Raw genomic sequence first — 19,414 nt, forward strand, 5'->3', positions numbered from 1 at the left:
GGATAGAGTCGATGTTGACAGCAGTGTGATCAACCTGGAAGGCCAGGGCATTCTTGAGCTTACAGACAAGTCAGTTCACTCTATTTTTGCAATACCACGTGGTGAGCTAGCAATTGGACCTGAATGTGTCGAACCATCAGAAGCTTGCATTGAGTATACACGTTTTGCAGCTAGCATCAGTGACAAAGGTACACACAGCTTGAAGGCGGCAGAGGCATACCTGTTACGGGACATCACAGCCTAGTCCAGACAGATTGATATCCAGTGTTTCAAAATTGCATTCGTCATCTTTGTAGTTGGCCATGTTCTTGCCCCATCAGCCAAGCATGACTACATAACAATAGATTTCTGGGCTGCCCTGAATGATGTTAGCAAAATCAGAAAATGGAACTGGTGCAGCTACCTTCTGAAGCACCTGTTCCATGCTGTCAGGAAATTCAAGTCAGATGTCTCTAAGAGAAACCCGACCATTCACATTGTCGGATGCCATTTGTTCCTACAGGTATTAATCCGAGAACATCGACCACTACCATACTTTTTGTGTTCGCTCACATCTTTGTTACCTTAATCTGACAATGACAACTTCATTTGTTTCAGGTGTTCGTCCTGGACAGCCTAGACCTTGGTCAAATGAACAAGCCACGCGGAATGTATCCAAGGATAGCACTTTTCGAGTATGAGTCCATGAAAAAGATGATTGAGATCATAGCGGTCAGCATGGGAGGAGGTGAAATATCATACCACAGCGCATCGGTCAGTTTACGAAAATCCATGCCAAAACAAAAACAGCGAATAAAACCAATTAGGCACAAAATGACTTGTACCTAACGCCATTTTTTTCTCTGGTCAGGTTCGGTCTGAACAAAACATCAGCAAGGGCCTCGTCTGCGCATCCACTGATCCTGCAGACGAAAACATTCCAAGGACATCCACCACGACAAAACGAGCCCAGATGCCCTCCGCCCCTATTTTAAGAGCTACCTACGCCAAAATTGGACCCCAAGATTTCTCAAACCATCTACGAACAAACCACCCATCAATAGTAAGTACATGTATCGATCTTTTTTTGGTCAACCAATCTGAATCCCAGCGTAGTTCATACTAATTTATGAAAATCCTTTTTCCCAATAGTCCAGCGAGAAGCTTGGGATACTCCTCCGAGAGCAAAATGCGCGTGGGTTGGCCAACATTTCGGAGATGAGGCAGGCTTTTCAGTCATCAATGTTCACATTTGCGGACAAACTCATCAATTGCATAGCTGAGAACTGCACTTGTTGCAAGGCCAATGGGCGTAAACATTGCATCATGAAGAGTGAAAACCAAAGCGATTGCCCCAACTTGGCGACCATCCTTATGCAAGACAAACTAGACCACACGTTCGTCACCCCCCTTGCCAATGAGGTTGCGTCCAGGCTGCCCGGACAACTTGAAAATGAAGGTTTGTTCCAGAATAATGCTACCATTTTGCGTAGGATGACCAGCTCAATATACTAGCTATGGAATTTTAACAATGTCTAATATAAAATTGATGTGATGTCACAGGTAGCTCATCTGCCAATAGCTCCATTGCGCGGAAGAGGGGAGTTGTGTTCAGCCCGTCCATCCAGGGGGAATCATCGAAGAAGGTCTGTGTGCGATTGGATGACCCACTCCAAACTATTAGCCCTTCATCTGTTGATACTATCAACAATTCATCCTTGTCAGCAAAGCAAGACAGTCGCCGTGAGGTTGCCGATAGTATATATGCATTCTTTGACGACCTGACTGCTAGCATTGTTACATACTATGCTGAGCAACGCCCGAGCTCTGGATATGTGACATTGGGAACTACGAACGACAACGTGCCAGACAGAATTCGGATTACTAAATGCAACATCGCTCGTGACCCATGGGCAATTGGGTCAGTCCCTTTGCCGCCGGCAGCTCCAGTTCTCAGGGCCATAAAAGATTGGTTGGCTGGGTCGGCCACTTTTCTTCTTGAAAGGTAGTCGCAAACCATTCACCGAACATTTTTCTTTTGGCAAATCTATTAGACCAATGTTCTCACTCTACATTTTGCGTCCAGGAAATGGATTATGCATCTGAAGCCGAGACTCATATTACTTGACGGCATTGAAATCCAGCAACAACTATCAGGCAAAGAACAGCTTAGCCATGAGATGTGTGCTGCTATATTTAGGAGACTGTCACAGATGGACAAGAGCTTCACAAAGGACACATTGACCATGTTCTGGAGGAAGTTTCTAGAGCCCGACTTTGCTGTGAGTCCTACAACTAATCCAAGCAAAATATTTAGTTTCATTCTCACCTTTTTAATCACTATGTTTGCTAAGGATGTCATCTTTTTTTCAGACTGTGGTTTTGTCAAATGCGGATCCATTGACGACCCAGTCCATCCGTGCAACATTTACCGAAGAAAACGAGATTTTCAACCCAGCCTCTAGCCGGATGGTAAACTCTAACCATAAAACACAAAACCAATTCCCGTTTTATCATTTTTTTCATGGATGATTCATGAACTATATTTTTTCCGCCAGTGGCATATCCCTGCACTGCTGCCCGACGGCTGGTCCGTCTACTCATTTGACATGCTCAGAAGAAGGATTGCAGTACTTGACCTGGCAGTTGGACCATTTGGGTTTAGCAACCGAAGGATCAACATGCACACATATGTATCTGACTTGCTTCACCCGCCCTCTTCAGATGCATCCAATCCCTATATGATTCCTGGCATTGCAGTTCTGGAGAATGGACCCGGGCATTTCCTGTTATCATGCTAGAGAACATTGATAAGTAAGTTTCGAAAAAACATAGATCATATGCTGCATACTTTGGTTGGTACGAATGCTCTCTAAGTTGTCCAAAATATATTTTCGAACAGGGAGGACTACGGTGTGTGCTCTTCGTTCTTCGCTAGGAATTATGATGGCGACAAACTCCATATCCCACTAACCAAGGTAAGCAGCTTTTTAGCTACAAAAACCACCGTAGCTTTCCTTACGTGTACTAACTAGCATCACAAATGCACACAGGCAAACCTGGAGATACACAGGAACCTGATGCTGTACGAGGTTATGCGCCTTCAGGGAAATGAATCGCCAGTGCCTTCCGACGCACTTGAAGCTATCAAGGGATCATTCGTAGCTCTGTGACCAGCTTGTCGATGCTCATGTCATGTAGATCGACTCACCCGCCGCCACCAATTTATCTATAAGAATACTAGATATCCCCGAGACGTTTTAAGCGTTCCCTTAAGCACTAGCAAGTTATGTTTTTTGCTAGATGCAGTGTTGTTATCAAACAAAATTTGGGAGGAACATTGTTTCTAAATTTGGTCGCTCTCAATTCAAATTGTGTCAGTCCATTTTTTCCTAAGGGTGACTCCCTCTGTTTAAATGGGAAAGCTTCTGTTTGTATGATCGGAAAAATAATATATTTGTTTTGTTAGGAGTGAAATCCTTCCATTAGCCAAGTTTTTTCACCATACCCATTTTTTATCATACTGGTTTTTTGCAAACAACACCTTTTTACAACAGATTTGACACTGATAAGTGGTTCTGGTACACGACCAACGGCGAACTAATAAATTAGGATGCATCACACAACTCCAAACTACTACAAGATACTCATAATCAAGCAATACTGACTCGGAATACACAGCCATGAAACAACATGTAGGAATGCCAGAGCTACAACAACCACACACACAGACTTGATCAGGTGGTGTTGCGGCAACGCGAGCCAGTACCATCATGCTGGCGGGCAACACCAGCCACCACCAGCCACCATGATCTTTTCACCGCTATCCATGGCCGGCTCCATAGCTTGTGCAAAAGGAGCCATCACATCAAACACACGATGGATGGCAGTACATTAATAGCATACGTCAGCTCACAAGTAGCAGCTATGTTGAAACTAAACAAGCACCATCAGTCACAATGTTTTGACCAAAAGACAGCCACTTTGCTTGTCCACGGCATCGCAAAATGATTCGCCCCTACGATAACAACGTCCTAAACCGACCACACACCTCTACTGCGCCCAATCTAATCTTCATCAGTGAGCTGCTCCATGATCCCTGGGTGTGGTGCAGTGTTCCCCTTTGCCGCCATCGTCTCGTACAGCATCCTCTTCCTCCTAGTCGCTAGACCAACCTATTGCAAATACAACAACAGCTAGTCATTTTCTGCTGGATACAAAGAATTTTTTGACTTTCTGAGATTTAATAGCAGCTCTCTTACCTCTGGCACGTCGTGCTCCAGACGAGTCCCATTGAAGTTATCTGCATAGTAAGCTATGTAGCCAGGAGACTCACCACTGCAATCACAAGCATATACATCAGATAAAGATTATTGGTCTGCAAACATACTATCGCACAATGACAAACCAACCCCCCTGCCACATGCAACATGCATGTTTCTGTTGTACCTCACTGTCCACTCAGACATGTTCATCTGCCATCCATCATCCAACAAGGCACCCCCGCGCTTCATGCCATTAAGCATAAGCAAGATTGTCTTCCCGTGCTTAGCTCTATATGCATTTGAACTCATCTGTGTGAGAACTGGGTCCAGCACGTTTAGTCTCTTCATAAGCATGTCAAACACGTACAAGCACCAGTCTCTCATCATTGACACAGGCATCATTATCTGCATGAGCATGGGAAAGTTCAGTTTTGGGCAACAACAGTCATAGCGCTTTGACAACACATTTAGGAAACGTACCAGGCGACAGAATTTCAACTGAAAGCCAATGCTTCCCGTAGAAAGCAAGCTCCGCAACACGGAAGCCCCCTCCGGGTCCATGATGTTCTCAAAGTGCAACTACACCAAAGAAACAAGTTTTGTCAGCATCGGATACATCAGAACTGCTTATACGAAGTTTAGTGTTTCATATTCACTTACAGGCACGTCAGGAGATGCAAACCCCCTCCATACTGGTAATCCAACCATGTCCACCATCTTGATCTCTCTCTCATTGAAGCCACGTACCCAAGCCTCCATCCCATTGTAGTGCATATCCCCTGTCAGACTGTATTGGTACTTGATCTTGTTGCCATCCTTCATCTGCCATCCATCATCCAACAAGGCACCCTCGCGCTTCATGCCATTAAGCATAAGCAAGATTGTCTTCCCGTGCTTAGCTCTATATGCATTTGAACTCATCTGTGTGAGAACTGGGTCCAGCACGTTCAGTCTCTTCATAAGCATGTCAAACACGTACAAGCACCAGTCTCTCATCATTGACACAGGCATCATTATCTGCATGAGCATGGGAAAGTTCAGTTTTGGGCAACAACAGTCATAGCGCTTTGACAACACATTTAGGAAACGTACCAGGCGACAGAATTTCAACTGAAAGCCAATGCTTCCCGTAGAAAGCAAGCTCCGCAACACGGAAGCCCCCTCCGGGTCCATGATGTTCTCAAAGTGCAACTACACCAAGAAACAAGTTTTGTCAGCATCGGATACATCAGAACTGCTTATACGAAGTTTAGTGTGTCATATTCACTTACAGGCACGTCAGGAGATGCAAACCCCCTCCATACTGGTAATCCAACCATGTCCACCATCCTGATCTCTCTCTCATTGAAGCCACGTACCCAAGCCTCCATCCCATTGTAGTGCATCTCCCCTGTCAGACTGTATTGGTACTTGATCTTGTTGCCATCCAGTTTCAAAGGTGTTGGTCGCGAGCTGTCATACCAAACACTAACAAGACAAACAACAAATCGTTAGTTAATTGGAAGCAAAAACTAAAACATTTCCAGCAACTTTATGCATTTAGTCTCACCTTGCAAGAGTATCCCTGCAGGTGAGGTACTCGACTTCGTCGTAAAATCCAAGGCAAACATGATCGGGATAGTGGACCTGCTTCAGCTCAAGCTCGAAAGGCGAGTAACCATAGTCTAGTTCTGGGGCGAGGTATGCATCTGGATGAACTATAGCTGCACATAAGAAGAAATTACCATGTCAATATGTCTAACGCGGCCCAGGAAAGCTCATGTGTGATCACCAAATGAATCATACCTAGCGGATTAGGAATATCAGAAGGGCTTTCCTCAACTCCAGGCAGAATTAGCCTTTTGTTGCGTATCGGCGTGTACTTGGCAATTGATGTGGCATGCGTCCCATCATCAGCAGCACCAGCTTGTGCAATAGCCGCTTGCATCACATAATCTGCATTCAAACGAAACGACAAGTTAGATACCACAAATGTTTTTGAATCGTTTGTAGTTCATTCAGGTGTATACCTTCAGTCATCACATAGTACATAGACGTGTCAACTAGCCCACTTGGGGTCTCAGGCCCGGACAGATTGTGTGCAGAGGAAGGAGCAACATAAATGACAAAACTGCAATCAGTGTCAAACAAGATAGCACATAAACATAGACGCAGGAGAAGAAAAACATCAATACTTGTAGATTTTGGGTTACTTGGCGCGTCAGGCATGTTACGAGGAAACATAGCCGCCACTGAAGAATGCCTTTTCACGTGCGCCAGGAAGAAATCCAAAGTCTGCTCTAGATCTTTCTGCCTGTTTTCTGCGGCCTTCTTCTTGATATCCTCCAGGACACTGTCCCTGATAGTGTCAACCACCTTCACAAATTCAGCCTCGCGTATCTGGTACTGTAATCCATTGCAGCTTTGAAAGAAGCAAGGATCTTGATGTTCATAACAACAGATCAAAAAAATGGAGTTAGCAATAGCAACTGACCAAGACAGAGGACAACAAACGATTTTTAAAAACTGTGCAAGTAGCTTTCCATCCATGTACCTCATCAGACAAGCCACTTGTCGCAGCGGGAGTGCTTGGGGCATGCGGTGCAGCACCAGCTGATCCACCAGCCGCACTGCTCTCACCACCGATCTTTGTAGCACTGCCAGACCAACCAATGATATTTGCCGACGGAGAACGGGGAACATCTCCTAACTGAATCCGACAGAGAGACACATGGAGTTAATTGGCAATGCATGCAGACAGTCTCGAGAAATATAAACAAGTACACATTTTTACCTCTAGGCCGCACTCTATGCCATGAGCAGCTGCATGCTTCCGGATTTGCTCCTTTAGCTTTACATCAGAGTAATCAGCAAGCCTCGGGATGGATAACAGTAGCCTGCCTTGGCGACCATGCTCGTGGTAATCCAGCCAGATTATCTAGCATTTTTTGCCACGTGAAAAAAAACAAAACGCATAATATAGTAGGCACGACTGCATTTGAGCTAGATTAGTGGGATCGAACTATCCTGTGGGATGATGAGGCACCCACTTAGGTTAACCAAAGTAGGATCAAAGCTGAGATCATGCCTTAGCTTCCGTGCTGCTTCCCTCAGCCCCTCAACAACGTAATTGCAGAAATCAAACTCCGCTATACTCTCTGGATCGGCCACAACAGGGAGTAGCTCATTTGCAATCTTTGCTGTGGCACCAGTAGGCACAAGGAAAGTCGAGCTGGCTAACAGTGTCACAGCCACCTTCATGGCTTTTCGCTCCTCACCCTCTATGGCACCCCTACTAGCACCCTAAACTATTTTCTTGACTTTGTAAACAGGGATGTTGTTCGACCTTGGCATTCCAGTGCCAAGTAGCCCATGCACATGGCCAAGCAAGCCCTCACGATCTGCAAGGCAACGCCCACCGGCGATGTCTATCTTCCTACCACCCGGCTCAAGACCGATACATCTAGCAACCTCCCTAATGTTGATCTCTATGAAAACCCCATCACCCAGGTCCATCATCATGTTATCTGGGTTTATTCTAGAGATCAAAGACATGGAAAAGATCCTATTCGTGTTGCCTAACACCCTGATCTTGCACAACTGCTCCATGCCTACATCTTTGAAAACACTTCTGACCTCGGGGTTCCATTCACCAGCAAGGGATTGCAAGGCCATGGAGGTGAAGCTGGTATGTACTGTCGGAGGACGCCTGCTCGCCGCCGCCGAGGAAGAACCAGTTGCCGGCATTGCCGCAACTGCCGGAGACGCGCCCTTTGGTGGTCTCCCCCGCGCCATGCCCCCCACCAGCCGGCCTGCTAGATCTGATTCATCCAAAGCAAAGGAGGGGACGAGGTATTCAGCATGGCAAACTGAACAAAAGGAAACTTACTAGTAGGAATGGAGTTGGACAGAGAGCAAAGAGATGCAAAGAGATTACCTTCTTCTTCAGCAGCCTTCAATGGTGGTGCATGTGGCAGTGCTCCCAAGGGAGAGAGGTGGCGGGGTGGGGTGGAATGGATACTCAGTTGGTCCAGGACGGGGTATATATACAAATGCTCCATCCATTCGGCATGCGTCCTAACGGAGCAGCGTTAGGTGAACCCGGTTAGCACAGGACTACCAGCGTGCCCTTCTGCATGGCAGCACTTAGGCACATCAGCCACACAACGCATGCATTGGGCCACACAAGTCAGGCCAGTCTTTAATCATTTTTTTGCAACGTCAGCAAATCATTGTCATTCTAATCCATAAGCTTACACTGACGAACTAAGATAATTCAACTCACGTGCACTCTCTACATAGCATACTAATTTTCAAACACACGCCACACCATAACTCCCATGGACGAGGTAAACTAAATCTTTAGGCGCTTGCTTGGTGGGCTGTCGACGTCATCATCAGTAGCAGCTCGATCAACATTGCCTGTACCCGATTCATTATCACCATCCGCGAGCTCATTAGCACCAGCAGGAGCATTGTAGTCCAATGGATCAAACTCCCCTGTCTCCTCAACCGCGTTATGTATCTGAGGAAGCACGACAGCCTAACAAAACAAGCAAATCAAGTAAGCACAACAAATCATCGAGGAAATTCAAAGGTGTAATAATGCAGGAAATTAAAAGTAGTTCGTTACATTTTCAGCCACTTCCACCATCTCAATCACAGCACGATCAACTGGCCCTTGCCCAAACACGCTGGCCTGTAGACACGCAAATCATCACTAGCAAGAAGAGAAAACAAAATGAAGTTGAGTTTCTAATTTTTCAATCCATAATCTAACCTCGTCTGCTGCGGTGCAAAGAGAGGCCGATGCATGAGACACGATGTCGTTGCCCACACCATGCACGGCGCCACCCTGCTGCACGTTGGAAAATCACAAAAAACTAGGTCAAGCAAATAGCCCAACTTTCCAACATAAGCAAGTATTAGTGGGAATAGTACTAACAATCAGCGAGCTGGGCGCCAGAGTTGTGCCATCCAAGGTAGTTACCGCGGAGTGGATGGGTGCACTATTGGTGGGCGCCATCAAATCCTTGCAAGCATGAACTCCGTGGAATCCCGCCACCTCTATATGTAGCGTATCCAAATTTTCATGTTCCCTCCAACTCCATCCATTCAAATTTTGAATCCCAAGCGCTCCAAAGCTACGGGCTGGTGAAATTTTGAATCTTAGCAAGCCAGGCCGATTGAGCGACTCCATAGGCTCATACAGGAGGGGGAAATCACGGGTGAAGCTTGGTAAAGTTGACAATAACAGTACATACGCATTTACTCGCCCATGTGTTCTCCATCTTTGTCTGTGAAACACATCTTGTCATGCCCAGTACACCCCCATCCCACGCCAAGCACGCCATCATCGCGATTATAAAGTTTTTGGGCAGCGAACCTACACTGTGACATGTCCATGTCCTAGAACACATGGGCGACCTCGCTAGCACAGTGCTTTGCCGTAGCAGGAGACAACCGCGCCGCTCGCTGCACGTCTTTGTCCAGTGTTCCTTTTCGTTGTGTCAACCATCAGCACAACAGGGTTTTTTACACATGCCTAACCACGTTTTCTTGACAAACAGGTTGACCAACAAATATCAACCATGAAAAACTAGCTGTTCTGACATCCGGGCACTGATCGCACACACGATACAGCTTGACAAAGGTTTTCTAAAACAGTTTTTTTGCAAGACCATACAATTAGCATGAAGATGAAACAAACTCCCCAGCGCATGTAGATGAAACAAACACCCCAGCCATATTTGCAGTCAAACCAAATCTACTTTATCATAAATGCAATCCTTTTTACCCGGGAGTGGACAACACACATAACTCCGCCGCTGTGCCCAAGGGTTGGCCTTACGGTGGGTAGGTGCAAGCACATCTGCGCCTGCTCGTCAGTCTGTTCCAAAGACCTCACCGGCCATGCCTCATGAAAATTCACGAGACGTGCCCAGTGCTGCGAGTTGTCTAATCAAAATGCTGGGCATGCATCAGCACACGATCACATCAGTTCTCCCACGCCTCTGACTAGTCGAGCACGCGCGGGGTGCCATCGACACATCGCATGTGTCGCATAGCAATGAAAAAAAAGGTTTCATTCCCAACAATGGGAAACGATCCTACCCAGAGATCTCTGCCTCCCCCAAGGCCCATTTTTCCGATCAGACCGCGGCCCAATTGCCCGGCAACTGGGGCATTTGGAATGCTTCGCAAATTATTTCCGAGTTTCCCACCCGAAATCAGTCCACAAATATGGCAGTAACATGAGTGAAAATTACCAAAGTCATATACAAAGATTTAAGCATAACCCAGTCGCACGCTTGAACTCATTGTAAGACTGGATATCAACAATACATTTCTACCCAAGCTACAAATACAAACACAAACCAAATTTGCTGACGACATAAACTACAGGAAATTAGGCACAAAGGGTTCTGCCCGCTTTCCGCAAGAGTTTCGACGATGTCCGAGCACTCCACATTTCCCACACTTAGGCATCTTCCTTGGAGCTTTCGGAATATCTCCCCTTTCCGGACATGTCGTGCTCTTGTGCCCCTTCACCCGGCATATCGCACAAAACCTTGACCTCTTCATTTTATCTTCATACGGAGCCTTGTCTCTGCTAGTGGTTGGCCTCCCCGGCTGGCCCATCTCTTTTGCAGGAGCAATCCAAGAACAGTTTGACAATGCATCCCCGTCAACAATATTAATACATGCATCAGCATTTTTGTCACCATGGGTACCATCTTTGGCTCTCTGCTCCAAAGCCTCACGCTCTTCGAGTCCCATACCATCCTTGTCATGGCTTAGGGGGAGAAGAGTTGTGTAAACCTCCTTCATCATGGCCATGAAAACATCATAGCACTTCACATTACTATCGCCCAGCCTAACACATTCAAGCGCCTTCATGTACATGGCGTTGTGCCTGTAAGTATCAAAACCATGCGGCCCTCTGTCCTTCTGGTATCGAACAAGGTGCTCCGGCAATATATCGCGGGCATCCCTAGTCCAGCGTTTTAGTATGTGCTTATCTGGGATCTTGCTCAATTTGAGCTCAATCATAACCTGCCACCACAGCAAATGAGACCTCAGACTAGCACAACTTTGTTTGCATGGCAGATGACGTTGTGTAGCATCATACGAAGATGTTTTTACTTACCTTCAACGAATGACAGCAAACCATTCCAGAGTGCTCGAAAATCCCACATTCGCAATTAAAGAAACTCTGATCATCATCGACTTCAACCTTGAACTGTACTTTGCTCCATTTCTCTCTTGCCAGAGCATCAACGTGAGTAAGAATGTATATCTTTTTCGGGACAACAACATCCAGTTCATAGGCCCCTGCCCTGTACAAAGCATCTCCAAATTGCTCAAACATTGCCCTTGTGTATATCTTGCTAGCATGCCTCTCAATTGGAAGATTTACTCGCAACAAAACCCCACTCTGAAACATATCAAAACACAAAAAAGGAACAGATCAGGCATCGGTGTACACTTCGTCTAATACATCTACCAATCAAGAACATGTCTATGGAGACTGGTTTACTAACTAGTAAAGCGACCGGCCGACTCTTTTCTCAGAACATACCAGTGCGGTTCGTTTCTCCTGGAAGCTCTCTTCAGACTCTCTGTCAAACTGGAGCTTCTCGTACTGTTTAAGGAACAGATGCATTGGACAGCCCGGGGGGACATAACTTTTAAGCATGTGATTGGCACTTTCACTCCGTTGAGTACTAGTCATCTTTGCGCAAAAAACACCTCTGAAATACGGCTTTGCCCACTTATGCCGCACCTCATAAATTTGAGTAAGGTACGGGTGCTTTCTCAGTGAATATTTATCAAGCATTGCAGACCATCCATCCTCGAACTCTTGCTCCGTGACCATGTGATGAACCAGCTTATGAAATTCACTTTTGAAATCAGTTTTCTTGCTCCACAAAACCCCCATTGATTCCATTGCTTTCTTCAGCACATGCCATTTACACCACCTATGCGTTGTATTGGGCATCTCTGTTTCTATAGCCAATTCCATTGACCGCGCCTGGTCTGCAACCAGTAAAGTAAATTAGATCCATTAGGAGCTTACATCATGGAAAGTATTGGTTCAAGAAAAATGAGAGATTCACATCTACCCCTAATCTAGTCGTACCTGTTAATATTGTTTGCGGGTGTTTACCCCCGACCATCCTGATGAATTCACGGAAAACCCACTTGAATGTGTCCTCCTTCTCATCCCTCAGCATGACACCTCCGAAAATTATGCTCTGGAAGTGATTGTTCACTCCTACAAACAGACCGAATGGCATGTCATATAGGTTGGTCCTATATGTGGTATCAAATGTTACAACATCTCCGAAACACCTATACTGGTCCACACTACGCCCGTTAACCCACATAAGTGTCTTAATCCTGCTCTCGTCATCAACCTGGACAGTATAGTTGAATTCTGGATCGTTTGCCTTCATCTCCGCAAGTATGTCCATTGTTTTCCAGGCATATGAATCAGACTGCTCCTTGTTCAACCTGCAACACAGCGTCTTCAGTGACCGTTTTGTAAATGGCACATTATCAACTGTTCCAAAAAAACTGCCAACTATACTATAAACCTTTCCAAGACTGACATTGTTCTCTCTAAGCTGCCTAACAAGATCCTTAGTATACCGGTCAATGAGCCTGTGCGACGGCCAATGCATCTTCTCACCACAAGTGCTTGACAAAGAGTGGTTGTGTGCCGCCCGGTGCTCTGAAATATACCATCCATTGTCGTCCGACCGAAGCAGCCTGATCCGGGCAGCACAACCGCACCGTGTTGATCTTGTATTCTCCCTCTCCGGTTTACCCTGCCGATGCACATAACATGATTTGTCAGCCTATAACATATTCTTGCAGACTTTTTCTCCCCAAACAGTGATGCACAAAAAGAAAAACAAACGCACCGCACATCCACAGACTATCTCCTGCATGCACTTCACCCGCTCCACATTTAGCCTACTTTTCGAATACCTTATACCAAATCCAAGCTCCCACGAATATAAATTGTAGAATTGATAGGCTTCATCCAATGAATCAAAAGAGGTCCTGACAGCTGGGTTGACAACATTGCCATCTCTATTCAATATGAAAGCCCTCATGGACAATTCAAGGGCACTTTTCCGGTTCGGGTTGAGCTCGCGCTCAGCGGGGGCCTTTCTGATCCTTACCCTGTTATTTTTGAGAGACAAATTAAATAATTCGCATAGAAAAGAAAATCAATTCCTCTTCCTCAATGCACCTTTCCAATTTTATACAAAGGCAAACCCGACAAAGCAGGACTGCAGATAAAAAACAAGATATGCAAACAAAATCTTTTCCTAGTATCACACTCCGACACCTCTCGACTTTTTAGTTAAACTAGCTACAAACAGGACAGGATATGCAATTTCAAAGAACAAGAAGACTGTGCAACAGCCCGCACGCAGATAATCCCAGTAATTTCAGAAACCTAATGTAATCAGTCAGACACACAGTGCGGATTTAGTACAGACCTGTACTAAATAACTACATAACATATAGCTAGATGCTAATGAAATCGTTTTTGCATATATGACCAGCACACAAAAGAAATCAGTTCTACGCGCGATTACCTGCGTGTCCATCCGCTCGTAGCCTCCGAACAAACTTGCAAGAGCGGGTCCTCGCCAAGAAATCCGGCATCTCCGCCACCGCTACGGAGGTCCCCTGCATGGCGAATGTCAGCCTCGGCGACGCTGATAGAAGCCTGGGACTCTATAGGCCGGGCAGCACCAGTATTGCCCGCATGCCCGCGGCTAATCCTGAGCGGAAAAAATCAAATCAAGGAATTTCAGGGACAAACGGCAACCAGATCTAATCCTAACTTCATCTTTTGCGTGAGACAAAAACTAGTAGCTCTGCTAAGTGGCATCTGAATTACCTCTGTTCGGAATCGCCCTCCGTTTCCATGGACAGGTCCACGGAGCAGGCTCCAAGGTCTCGATCCAGAGGAGGAAGACGAACTGGAGAAAGGAGCAGCAGGAGGCGTATGGGCCTGTGCCCTGACGGCCAGTGCCCTGAGATAGCTGGCCACGCGATGTGGGCCAACATGCCCTGCGCCTCGACTCGAGACTAGTCACGTGATCTTTGCAACTGTACCAAACCCAGCTGCACCGTGTACCAGCCCACGCACTCCGCGAGTCCAGCTCCACAGCAATGAAACATTTGTTCCACACCGATACGCCTATGAACCTAATACCTATTACTAGGGAACGGACAGGGGGGAGACAGCGAAGTGATGTTTGCCAATCCCCAGGAACGGTTGGACGGCCATGATTAAGTCCACACGAGCCGCCGTCCACCGAAAAGTCGCTTCGCAACCTATCGCCGTTTCAAGGGCCTGCTGCTAGTGCTGGCGAAGCCGAAGTGATCACGGACGGGATGCAACGCCGCGTTAATCGAATATGGCGAATCCTAACCAGTTAGACGCACAACACAAATCGGTGCCGTTGCTAGTCCATGCAGAATTGCAGATGCGCGTCCTTGCATGTGCGTGGATTCTCTCTCTCTCTCTTCCTGACACATGCATGGCCTACATTAGCTTCCCTCTCTCCTCTAACTCCCATCTTTTTCATTTTCTTTTGACAATTAGATGGTACATATCTTTTAGAACCAAAAAGTCATTTTCAAAACTTTTTACATATTTGAACTCGTGACACCAAGCCCTTTAAAACAAGTACAGTCTTGGATACATTTGAAACACTTTTTAAAAAAACGTTTGCTTTAAACAGTGAAGAACTTTTCATTTTTATTCTAAAGTGCCAAAAAACAGAATCAGGGCTGAAGAATTTTCTAAATAATGGGTCTGCACTTTGTTAGGAATATGAAAGAACTTTGCTAGAAAATGTATCTGGAAACAAAGAACTTTATCAACAGCTTGGCCGAACTTTGATGAAATGTTTATGAAACTTTTTTGAGCCACATACAATTTAATTTTATCTTGGGCTCACAATTTAATTTGAAATATATTGATATTAGACTTGTTTTGTAGAGCTGGTGTGACAAACTCGAACACATAAATGAATTTAAATTTACGTAATTTATTTAAAAGTAATGGTGGCATATTTGGTTATTCAGTAATTTTGTTAAATGAGCCGCAGCATGCATGTGAATATGACGGGGAAGTACACTGCATGGCTGACAAAGCAGTGGGGCAGGTTGATTGGACATGACCCTAGATGGAGGGCCAGAATACATGTTGTGCGGGTAACTGGTTAGGAAATATCCACTTCCCGCGTTAATGGCCTTCTTAAGCGCCCGCTTCACGTCGGCGGACTGCAGAGCACCGCTCTCATAGTCAGCGGCAAGCTCCTCCATGCTCAAGAACGCCCTGTCACCACCGTCCTCCTCCTTCCTCTCCACCTAAAACCTCCCAAACAGAGGAAAGATTATCTGCCTGATGTACTCCAAGCACGGGTTGCCTTCCATGGTCCCCGGCGGGAACGCCTTCCGCATCGCCCGGCCGACCTCCCACTCCGTGTCCTCCATGTAGATCGCCCACCTCGGGTCCCTGAACATCTCATTCTCCGGGTACTCGAGCAGGCTGGGCAGCACGCCGTGGAACAGGGCGATGACCGGCCGATGCGGATCCTCGCGCATAGCTGCTTCCCGCTCGCGGTACAGCTCGGCCACCTTGTTGCTCACGCGCTGGCCGATGTCCAGCAGCCACACGTCCGCCTCGTCGCGGGACAGTATGGCGGCGGAGTGCATGCACGTGGTGAAGACCTCGTGGGAGAAGAGCGACTTCGGCTCGTCGTAGTACGGCCTCGTGTCCTTGGACGAAAGGATGCACTTCGTCACCTCGCTTAGATTGGTGCTCCTTGCGACTTTCAAGGCGAGCGGCCAGTATCGACGCAGGTCACGGCTGATCTCGTCTGACGAGCGAACGAGCTCCACCTCGGCCCTGTTTGGATACTCTAACACAGTTAGAGTTAGAGTTATTTTCTAACCCACTAACCCAAATAAGCACCTTTCCATCGGGATAGTTGGGTTAGATGAAACTAACCCACTCTAATCCTCCCTGTTTGGATACTTTTGGGTTATTTGAGTCTCCAACTAACCCAAACTAACTCTAACCCCATGATCCAAATAGGGCCCTCGTCGAGGCGCATGCGGGCTGTCCTCCACATCTCGGTGTTGTACGAGCAGACGTCAATGACTTTTCTCAGACTGACGTTGTAGCTTGTGAGAGCGAACCAGTTCGCCATGAATATCTTGACCTTGCAGCCGGCTTCGAGCAGCTTGTTCACGTTGATCGCCATCGTGATGCCCTGGGTTATGTGCATCGATGGGGAGGGATCGCACCAGACGTAGCAGACAGGAGTAGTTTTCTTCTTCAGCAGCGTCCTGAGGTCGTCCTCGTTGGTGCACTCCCCTATGCTGCTCAGTATCGCAAACCTCTGATCAAAATTCACCTCTGCAGTATCATCGTTTGCAGTAGGTTCAAGACAAGAATCGGCTGCATTCTCCTTAGCGGAGGAATTGTTCTGCATGGTACTACAGGCAGGGGGAGTTCCCGTGCTGTAATTTTGTGGCGGCTGCTGCTCTTGGGAGGCACAGTCAGATAGTGATGACCGACGGTAAAACTGCTGCGGCGGCGTGTGGAAGCGGCGGCGAAGAGCGCCGGAGCTCTGGACGAAGCGATTTAGCGGTGGGCATTGGGTACCTTTGCCCCTCACCAGCGCAAACGCCCGCGCCAACATTGCTACCTGAAAAGACGATCGGCACACGCCGCCTGGCGAGGACGGGATATAGGTTGTAGTGTTTAGTGAGGTTTCGTAGCAAGGGCCTTTATCCGTGCAAATTGATGGCACGCATGGTTTAATACCAAAATTTGGTACGTATGTCAATGTCTGGCAAGTAAAAAAATGCCATTTATCGGTTGAATACCAAATTGACCGGCCTCTAAAAAAGTTGTCAATTTGACAAGCTTCGATATTATCAATTGTTTTTTTTTCTATATACACGTCATCAAATTTTAGCTTGCCATGGTATAAACACAATAGCTAGCCAGTTTTTTAGTAACAAGCAAAGTATACCGTGAAATCCAATTGGCACAGCCAATGGAAACTGTCCATTATTTTAGGCTTTAGAAAGAAATCGTACAATATGAACTAGGATTTGACAACCCGGCCAGCACGGGCTCGTCGGCTGTTCGTCCGCCATGGCCAGAGTCGCCGCGCACGTCCACCACGCCGCAGACGCCCGACTTTCATCCCCACCCACAAACCTCCCGTTTCTCCACCTCTCCCGGGGATTGTTCGCCGGAGGTGAGCGTGGTCGCGCCGACCACGACCGAGCCCTCACCCATGGCCACTGACCTCAACGCAACACCTGTGGCGGGCGGGTCGTTCACCGGGGGCCAAAGGAAACGCCCGCGCGAGATCCTCGCCGGTATGCATCCTGACGCCCGCAACCTGTTCGACACAATGCCAGCGACCACAAACGATGACATGACCAACCGTTTCATCATGGAGAACATCATCTTCGAGGGCGGTGTGGGTGACACGGCCTACGATCCCAACGAGACCCAAAGCCAAGACGGCCGAGGCCCCTTCATGGGCGGTGTGGATGGCACGGCCGACCCCTTCACGCAAGGCCAAGATGGCATGGGTAGCACTTCCCCGCAAGCCCACGAGTTCCTGGACGACTATGGCCTGGAAGTAGAAGATGAAGTGGACATCGGGGGGGAGGGGGGGAAGGGGGGGGCTTTGTTTGCCGACGAGCTCACATTCCAAGCCAATGCAAACAAGAAGCGCCAATATATTCAGACGAAGGCATACACAAAGGATGGGGATTAACTCCTTTGTGAATGTCGGAGCGATATTAGACGAGACCCCAAGATCGGCGCTAAGCAAAAGGCATCAACCTTTTGGCTAAGAGTTTATCGCCAATTTCATGAACGCAAGAAGTTCGCGCCATACAAGATGGAGAGCAAGTGTGGGTGGGTGTCCCTCTCGAAGCATTGGAGGGTCATACAACAAAAGTGCAACAAGTTTTGTGCCACCCTTCAAAGCATCAACGACCATCCCTTGAGTGGCCTCGGCATCAAAGACATGGTATACATTCCTTCGTCTTCGTTTACGTTTGTTTTCAGGCTTGCATGCATGTCCACTGCCCATTTGAATATGCATTCGTGTTTTCATTTGTAGGCATACCAAGCTTTGGAAGCTTTCAAGGCCCAACATGGAAACAAGCCGTTCACCCTCACCAATTGTTGGATGATCATAAAAGGCGACGAGAAATTCAAGGAGCAATATGCGGCCCTCACGAAGAATGGAGGGGAGCAAGCCGCCGAGGAGCATGATGAGGGACGTAAGCCATGGCCACGAGGAAAGACCACTCCCAAAAAGAGGACAAGCGTGGTGCGGCGTCATTTGCCTTGCAAGCAACTTTGGAAGGCATGATCACCCAAAATGATACAAGGGAGGAGAAGCGTCGGCAAGACAAATAAGAGCAAATGATGCCCTACATGGAGATGCAAAGGAAGAAGATCGAGATGGAGGCGGAGATGCATGGAAGCTCGTGATGGACGAGAATTGGGTCGGCCAGTTGGGTGCACCGGTCTGACACAGGCGGACGACGAGTGGGCAGCCGACCCAAACGGACAAAAAGCAAACAAAGTGTGCATTTGTTTGGGTCGGCGTGTTGGAGTTGCTCTAAAGGTAGTACCTTAGACTAGTAACATACGCATGTTACTACTTTAAGTTACTCCCCACTATGACATAAGGAAACTTGAAACCCACCTTGAATTCCCCCCAATTATACCTAGCCATCCCTCGGGCTGGGCCGAACAAAGCCCGATGAAGAAAACCTAGGCCCAAGCCCGGCCCAACCATCGGGCCTAAAATCCAGACCAAGCCCGACCGGTCAATGTAAAATCCCGCCGGGCCTCGAGCCTCGGACCTCTTCAGTAAAGCGCAAATATGACAGGCCTAGGCCCGCCTAACCTGACCTTCGGTCTCAATTTTTAGGCCCAAGCCCAGCCCGCGGGTAAGACCGGGCCGGGTCGGGCCGTCCGGGCCGGGTTGCCGATGGCCAGGTATACCCCCAATATTACCCAGGATTGGATTTATAATGGTTTTATACAAAGCTAAGGTGCAATTAATCCAGTTTTAAAGTTCAGAGGATATGGATGGGGGGCTATA

The 19,414-nt window shown here is 47.3% G+C and overlaps 3 protein-coding genes across 3 annotated transcripts; all 3 read right to left on the bottom strand.

Annotated features, from left to right (window-relative positions):
• Positions 1-8,223: 8,223 nt before the first annotated feature.
• LOC125525471 lies at positions 8,224-14,229 on the bottom strand. The gene is made up of 5 exons (XM_048690472.1): positions 14,149-14,229; positions 13,841-14,029; positions 9,004-9,081; positions 8,857-8,922; positions 8,224-8,766 (listed from the first exon to the last, which is right to left on the bottom strand). Exons 2-5 carry the CDS (start codon positions 13,850-13,852, stop codon positions 8,578-8,580), a joined length of 345 nt encoding a protein of 114 aa, XP_048546429.1. The 5' UTR covers positions 13,853-14,029; positions 14,149-14,229; the 3' UTR covers positions 8,224-8,577.
• LOC125525470 (protein FAR1-RELATED SEQUENCE 5-like) lies at positions 10,564-12,533 on the bottom strand. The gene is made up of 4 exons (XM_048690471.1): positions 12,367-12,533; positions 11,806-12,263; positions 11,374-11,661; positions 10,564-11,279 (listed from the first exon to the last, which is right to left on the bottom strand). Exons 1-4 carry the CDS (start codon positions 12,521-12,523, stop codon positions 10,623-10,625), a joined length of 1,560 nt encoding a protein of 519 aa, XP_048546428.1. The 5' UTR covers positions 12,524-12,533; the 3' UTR covers positions 10,564-10,622.
• Positions 14,230-15,629: 1,400 nt separating the features above from the next.
• LOC125523420 (tyrosine--tRNA ligase 2, cytoplasmic-like) lies at positions 15,630-16,528 on the bottom strand. The gene is made up of 2 exons (XM_048688454.1): positions 16,344-16,528; positions 15,630-16,170 (listed from the first exon to the last, which is right to left on the bottom strand). Exons 1-2 carry the CDS (start codon positions 16,526-16,528, stop codon positions 15,630-15,632), a joined length of 726 nt encoding a protein of 241 aa, XP_048544411.1.
• Positions 16,529-19,414: the final 2,886 nt, after the last annotated feature.

The sequence above is a fragment of the Triticum urartu genome, chromosome 7 (genome assembly GCF_003073215.2).
Source record: "Triticum urartu cultivar G1812 chromosome 7, Tu2.1, whole genome shotgun sequence".
Lineage (NCBI taxonomy): Eukaryota > Viridiplantae > Streptophyta > Magnoliopsida > Poales > Poaceae > Triticum > Triticum urartu.

Coding starts and splice junctions, on each gene's coding strand:
- LOC125525470 (XM_048690471.1), bottom strand. CDS start 12,523: ATGCCATTCGGTCTGTTTGTAGGAGTGAACAATCACTTCCAGAGCATA. Junction 11,662..11,805: donor AGGAGAAACGAACCGCACTG/GTATGTTCTGAG, acceptor GATATGTTTCAG/AGTGGGGTTTTGTTGCGAGT. Junction 11,280..11,373: donor TTTGCTGTCATTCGTTGAAG/GTAAGTAAAAAC, acceptor CTGTGGTGGCAG/GTTATGATTGAGCTCAAATT.
- LOC125525471 (XM_048690472.1), bottom strand. Junction 8,923..9,003: donor TTTGCACCGCAGCAGACGAG/GTTAGATTATGG, acceptor GCGTGTCTACAG/GCCAGCGTGTTTGGGCAAGG. Junction 8,767..8,856: donor TGGTGGAAGTGGCTGAAAAT/GTAACGAACTAC, acceptor TTGTTTTGTTAG/GCTGTCGTGCTTCCTCAGAT.
- LOC125523420 (XM_048688454.1), bottom strand. CDS start 16,528: ATGGCGATCAACGTGAACAAGCTGCTCGAAGCCGGCTGCAAGGTCAAG. Junction 16,171..16,343: donor GGCCCTATTTGGATCATGGG/GTTAGAGTTAGT, acceptor GTATCCAAACAG/GGCCGAGGTGGAGCTCGTTC.